Below are 7,047 nucleotides of genomic sequence, written 5' to 3'. Positions count from 1 at the left end.
AAAGCTTAGTCGGGCTCATGGAGTGTCTCTGGCTATGAGAAGAGGGTGACAGAATGATGAAGGGGTTAACAGTACTAATCACCACACATACAGAAAAGGCTTGGCTTAAAAATTCATATATACTGTAGGCAATAAATCAAATTTGTGTAGTCAAATAGGATGTAGTCGCTGAGCTACAAATAAGTATGTAGGGGAGAGGAGAGCAAGCGCTGTGCCAGAGGAAAATGACCCCAGAACTTTGAAAGCAAGGATAGAGGCTGACAGGGCTGGAGTGATCAGAACCTTGGACAGCACCGAGAGGCCCTTTGGCTCCCTCAGAGGACTATATGGGATGCTAACGAAGACTGTTCCTCAGCCTCTCGGCTTTTAGACACTTGTCTGACTCGGTGCTCTACACATAAAAGCCTGCTATGTGTAAAACCTTTCTAAATTTTCTAAATTTTTAAACAAATTTTCCTCCTGTAAACATGACTGGCTGGCATCTTCAAGTTTTTCTGTTCTAGGATAAAAATTAAAAGATAGTAAACAATAAAAAATAATATATTTATATATAATCTAAATTCCAGGTGGTGGTATGAGTCACTTCAAAGGAGAACAGACTTAAGACATACAGCAGAAGTCTGAGCTGCAGTGTGCTAACAGGCAATCCTCTTTATACCCGACTGGCCTTTCTGTGTCTCCTCCCGAAAGAGTCTTCTAGTGGCTGCCAAAGCGCCGTGCTTGGATCTGAGATCCTGAGCAAGTTATGCATGGTGACATTTGCTTTTAAGAAAATCGCCAGGCAACCATGAGAGACATGGACAACTTCTAACAGGACAGTTCTAAGACTGTGAAAACAAAGTTCTAAAGTCTTTCCTACAATAGAAGAGCACTCTGCAAATACCTGGCCTCACTACCAAGCCAAGAGTCCGTTCTTGTCTATCTGTGAAAATGAAGTAGGCAAATGCTTTGTCAATTTACTCTTGAAAAAAATATGGTCACAAAACCCACTGTGACTACTCTTTAGCTTTACAAATTTTGTGGGGCTGCCCTGCTTCCCACCCCCACAAAGGGCTGATTGAAGTGGCAAATTAATCCTCTGCAGCGTGTAAAACAAGGTTCTGGGAAGCCCCGAGCCCTCTGGTAGAGCACAGGGAAGCTGTTGTGCTCAGTCCTTCATCTCTAGGGCATCAAAAGGAGCCACAATGCAGTCATCAGCATGTTTGCACTCTGCAAGACCCACACTTCCTATTTAGAGCACACAGCCATACCCCACTCTGCATTCTCACAAGGCTCCTTTTATTTATTTGTGTTTGTTATTGTATGGTGCATACCAACGTGTTTGTGTGACTCCACTGGTGTGTACACACCCATTGAGAGGAAAAAAGAATGTCCATTGTAAACTTGTTAAAAGGAGAAAGGGACCCCCGCTGTTTTCCCTTTGGCCAGACCTCTATGGCGAAAGGATTTTAACTCTTGGTGCCCCAGAAGGAAATGGTTTCTTTGTGAATTTTACATTTTGCAATGGCTGAACATCTCAAATGCATCTTAACTGCCATAGGCTTTGAATCTGATGTTTCATAAGTTACATAGCTCGCATCAGACAGTGAGCTATGTATGGGGAAACCGTTATTTCATCAACAGCTCAAGATGTTCTGATAACACAAGAAACTTACAAGGACTTGATTTTGGAATAGTATTTTTGTAAAGCGTTTGGTTGATTCTTTACTGGTTTTATTTCAGGAGTATACACATAAACTATGTGATGTCTCTGGATAGTTTAGTTTTGAACATGCTTGTTTAGGAAAATAATGGTAAGCCCTCCACAACATGACGTCTAGTGGCCTCTATAATCCAATTTTACCTGCTACAAAAATAGAACTAAAGCTAGCTAGATCCCAAAACGTCCTTGGTCCTCCAAATTACCTTTGTACTTATGGCAAAAACGCTCAAACTGAGTGGCCTTTGTGTGACAGCCACATTTTTAAGCAGAAGATGATATTGACATCCCTTTCACATGAAGCAGAGCACATTAGAGGCACTGCACATCAAACAAAAAATAAAACATTCCTTTCTGTGTCAGACAGCATGAATATGGGCAAGATGTCAGCGTTGCTTTATATGGGATTCTTAACTCTAAGTTCACCTGGGATGCAAACAGTTAAGTGGCTACATGGGCTTTCACCCATTCTCACGGCCTAAGTTCCAAAGGACAGGGCTTGGTGACAACACAGTGCATGGAATGAAGAGGGAGGGTTCTCAAATTAATTAACTGGAAATGAGTCATGTCAATGTTTTGGAAAGGCAGAAGGGGAGAAAAGAGATTGGTAGAATTAATCACAGTGAGAAACTTACTTCAAGTGGCCGCCAGAGTTCAGAATCCAATGAGAAGTAGAGAATCAAAGGGATGAAGCACACTTGCCATCTGAAAGGGCGCACAGAATCCAATCAAGGGTCCCAGTCTGCCGAGTGAGGGCTGTGCCCACAGAAACGTTTATTACTCACTACAACAGTAAGCACAATGTGTATGACTGGAAAGCGAGTTCTACCCAGAAGGACGAGGTGAAGCAGACAGTAACACTTACTGCAGAGAGTAAAGAAAACGTCCACTTGTAGCCTACACACATTAACTCTAAAGGACTGGGAAGCTCCCACATCTGTGCCCTACATGTCCTAGACTTGTGACTTCATACACTGCAGAGATGAGAGGTCCATGAGATGGAATCTGAACGTGCCCAGATGGAGAGGCCACTCACTAAGGAAAAAAAAAAAAAAAAAAGAAACAGCATCACAGATATGGCACATCTATTTACAAGAACCATCAGACAAGAAAAAAATGCAGAGCTCTGCATGTATCATGGTCATGGGGAACTGGGAAGACGCTTAAAGGATATATGCATCAGCACAAAAACCTTTGCAGTGACCTCTGCTCCTTAAAGGAAAGCCTAGTTCTGGTCAGAAACTTGTTTCTGCCATGAATACATTTCAGCATCTTTTGTATGTCATGCTCTGCATGAGTTGTAGTTTTAAACAAATTCCATCATAAAGTCTGACCAAAAAGTTATCTGCAGTGCTATTCACTGCAGTTAGTAACCATGTCAGAAGGCAGCTTCTCTTGTCTTTCATGTTACCTACAAAGACCTCTCACTTCCAAGGTCACAGAGACACAGAACAGCTTTCTGGGAGGGACTGAAGATAACTTACAGAGGGTACTTACAGGTGGAGGAATGTCATTATTAGACTTCAGAATCAGTTTATCCCCACTCTTTTCAACTTCAAAGCCCATTTTCTTCAGTAGGGATGCGTCCGCCAACCCCTGCTCCTCCATCTTGGCAATAAAATCTTGGTTTTGGCTATTGTCTTCAGTGAGATTTCGCACGGCATACACCACCCACTGCATCATAACTGGAGGCAGAGTGAAGGAATTTAACAAAAAACTTCCCTGTTTTTATAACTCACATGACTGTTAAGAGGTAAAGAGTGGAGGTGTACAGGAATACTGATGAGATCTCTAGAGAGGTAGAAAGAAAATAAATATACACTCAATGAGAAAACCATTTAAGAAGCTGTGAAAGTGTACATGTGCGTGTGGTCCAGCATGTGAGCCATGTGTTTCTGGATGACTAGTCCCAGAGAACGGCTTCCTGAGAGTCATGCACACACACATAGCAGCCACTCTGAGGTTTATGAACAGAGCAGTACATAAGCACTCCTGGGCATTATGTCAAGTCACTAGGGAGGACAAGAGGAACTCTGCAGACAAGTCAGAGGCGCTGGGAAAAAAAAAAATCAGACAGGAAACTTGTTCTGTTTAAAGTGCAGTTATCAGTTAAGAATGGTTTCCTAGGAGTCACCATGGAATTCCTCTCATTCAGTATTTCAGAGACAGAGCCTCAGCTGTGACGGATTTGCTAGGTCCAGTGTGAAACACTCATGCCCTGAAAGCACACGACCCTCACTGGCTCCCATACCCAGGCCCACAAATGAAATGCCTTCCTTGGTCTCCCCACCTCTGATAGAAGCTTGGGGTCACATTGCTGCATTATTCATGATGACTTAGATACTAGGAGCTGTGCAATACTCATGAGAATGGAAAACTGCTACTATACAGCACCCTGCAAAACAGACACTACTGAGGACAGGCTTTTTTTTTTGTGGGGGGGGGGAAGGTGTCTTCACTCTGGTCCAGAAGGATATATTTTCAGAGAAATAGGCCTATCTGCTCATGATCAATAGAGTCAGAATAATTAAATCTGGAGGACTTGGGACAGAGCACAGTGGTCCAGTGCGCTTGCATAACACAGCATTCACTGGGTCATGGCATTGATTCCCAACACACACAAAAGGAAGGATCCTTTTCCTGACAGTCATTAGATCACCCACTCAGGCAGTTCCAGAGGCAGAGTAGGGTGCATGTGGCTCTAAAAGGCACCAGACCAAGCTTCTGGTTCTGCCCTAGGCTTCTCTGGCAAGAGGACTGGTTCTGAGACAGAAGTGAAATTCAAGAGAAGCTGTCAGAATTAATAAACTTCTTACAGTACTTTAAAAAAATGAATTAAACTGTTTCTACTTCAGTAACAACCTTACAGGAAGTAAAACTTGAACCCATTCACTACAAAGACTCAAGCATAAAAGCAGAGTACTATATGATCAGGGATATTTGCAGGCTTTCCAAAGGTTGTGCAGTCCTGTCTCTATCACCCAAGCCTGGCTTATAACCCTGTCAAGCCCTTCTATACCACCTCAGACCAGCCTCTACCTAACCATGACCCTTTCTCTGGCTGGCCTCTCTCAGATCTTCAGCACAGGGCTAAGCTCATGTTTGTGGGACTGTGCGGCCTGCACAGAGCCTGGCACAGAGAGGAGTCCTACTTAGCATTTTTGAATGAATGAATGAATGATCTGTTGGTCTTTGAAAGTTTATCACTGAAACCACTTGAGGTTATCAAAGGCTAAGTGTTTCCGAAGGCAATGAGCAAGCTGCAGTGCTTGCTGGCGGATGTGGAGTCTGCTTCCCTCCACCTCGCTGGACACTGTCTTCACCTGGCAATTTGTCTGCCACCCGTCATGACAAGGCCCAGCTCTTTTATAAGGCTCTGCTTCTTTTCTGAAAACTGAAAACTGAAATCAAACCCGTATTTGCATTTCTCCCCTTTCCACGGCCAGTGAGTCTCCTCCACTCTGTGCTATTATAGAAAATAAAACTAACATTTGTGGTGCCAGACACTCCCAACACAAGAAGAAACTTATGAACAAATTATTTGCTGCGACTCTTTCTAGACCTAAGTTGACACTATCATTATACCAACTCACCTTTAACTTTTTATAGAGAAGAGGAAGCAGCAATTATGAGAAGGACTAAAGAAGCAAGACAATGTATAAGGCTGGAGATGGGGCTGGCTCACAGGCAGAACTGCCTGCTTTAAATGACAGGGGCAAGGCATTTTCTCCTTTCTGGAACTTTCTGGCTATAAGTTAACCTGAACAAATTTGAGGTTGCTAAGACTCTTCTAAGAGCTCCTGCAATCAAAGGGCCTTGAGAGTCTATGAGAGAAGGCATTATGTTGTTTCTAAAATTGGTAGTAAAAGTGCCAAGATGTGGAAGTGCAGGCAGCGAAGGGGCTGGAGAGAATTATTATCACAAGAACATACTGGAACCCAACACCTCAGCACCTGAGAAGTCAGAAGTAAGTGACAAATTACCAACACCAGCACCTGTCACTTTACTGTATTGGAGAGGTCAAAGTACGACTCTGTGGAGTTGGTTCTATTCATACACCCTTACACTGGTTCTGGAGCTTGGGCTCAAGCAAGTGCCTTTACCCCCAATGAGCCACCCTGCTGGCTCTCCCCCGCCCCCCTTTTTTTTATTGTGTGTGCACATGGGTACACATGCATGATACATGGGTGTGAGAAGCACGTGGGCCACGCTGCATGTATGTAGGAAAGCATTTCTGCAGAGCACTCTGGTGTGGTGACCTAAGCCAATGAGCACAGTAGCAGTTAGCTACTGCTGCTGCTGTTGCTGCTGCTGTTGCTGCTCCAGGAAGGGGAGGAGCTAAGAACACCTGTGCTGGTTGAGTACTCCATGGGTCAGGGCTCTGTGGAGTTCTCTCTTTCACTTGTATGTTGGTTCTGATATCAAACTCAGGTTGCTATGCTTGTAAGTACCTTTACTCACCAAGCAATGCTGTTAGCACCAACATTACTATTTCTTTATGATGAAAACATTCAACTTCTTGAAACTTAAGGTGCACTACTGTTAACTAGTTACCCTACTGTGCAACAGCACCCAAACTTCTTACTCCTCTGTGACCAGAACTCAGTACTCATACATGACAAAAAGAAAGTACTCTTTCAGAAGACTGGAACAGAAGAGAAACACCGTAAAACACAATCTTAAAAGTCGTCTGATCCGTAGCCCTGGGTCATGAATATGCATGGACTCCTTGTTAGTGTGTGGTGAAAGGCTGCAGCCTGAGTAGTCAGTGCAGACCTAGACAGTCTTAAGTGTCACAAGGGAGATTAAAACAAGTTCCAGTTAATATTCACATTGCCCTCTTGTTCCCTCTGTAAAGGAACAGGGAACAAGAAAGAGTGGGGAAGAAAATTCAACATCTTCTAAAGTCTCTAATCCTACCAACACTTGAAGTCTTTTATTGTGTGCTTAGCTCCGGAGAGAGTGCTTCTCTTGTTTCCATAGCTACTACAAATAGAAGGCATGAGCCAGTTTGTCGCAAAACAGCTATGAAAGGGCCGCAATCAGCACCGGAGCTCTTCTGCAAAACACTCTGGTATTGTGACCTAGGCCACAGAGACCACAGTGGCAGTTAGTGCAAATGCTGCTGCTGCTGCTGCACCAGTAAGGGGAGAACACTTGTGCAGCTGGGTACTCTGTGGATCCATGCTAAGCCTGAGGCTGTGAACAGGTTAGGTGGCTCAGTATTAGCAGGCCAGAAAATTGTAGGTAAAACTTCATAAACAACTTAGCACCAGGCAGCCAACTTATGGACAAGTCAACTTTAAATACAGTAACTGAGATAAAATGCTACCTGATAAGACAGACTT

At 43.7% G+C, this 7,047-nt stretch overlaps 1 protein-coding gene across 2 annotated transcripts in view; it reads right to left on the bottom strand.

Moving 5' to 3' along the window:
• Positions 1 to 2,442: 2,442 nt before the first annotated feature.
• Atxn10 (ataxin 10) overlaps positions 2,443 to 7,047 on the bottom strand; it is a 140,328-nt gene continuing 135,723 nt past the window's right edge. For both annotated transcript variants that reach the window (XM_076911806.1, XM_034517099.3), the window contains 2 exons: positions 3,197 to 3,384; positions 2,443 to 2,734 (listed from right to left, as the gene is read on the bottom strand). In XM_076911806.1, coding sequence (XP_076767921.1) covers positions 2,732 to 2,734; positions 3,197 to 3,384 — 191 coding nt within the window. In that variant the 3' untranslated portion in view covers positions 2,443 to 2,731. The remainder of the gene's footprint in view (positions 2,735 to 3,196; positions 3,385 to 7,047) is intronic.

Source organism: Arvicanthis niloticus, chromosome 13, assembly GCF_011762505.2.
Source record: "Arvicanthis niloticus isolate mArvNil1 chromosome 13, mArvNil1.pat.X, whole genome shotgun sequence".
Lineage (NCBI taxonomy): Eukaryota > Metazoa > Chordata > Mammalia > Rodentia > Muridae > Arvicanthis > Arvicanthis niloticus.
This window is presented reverse-complemented; position numbering and strand designations above follow the sequence as displayed.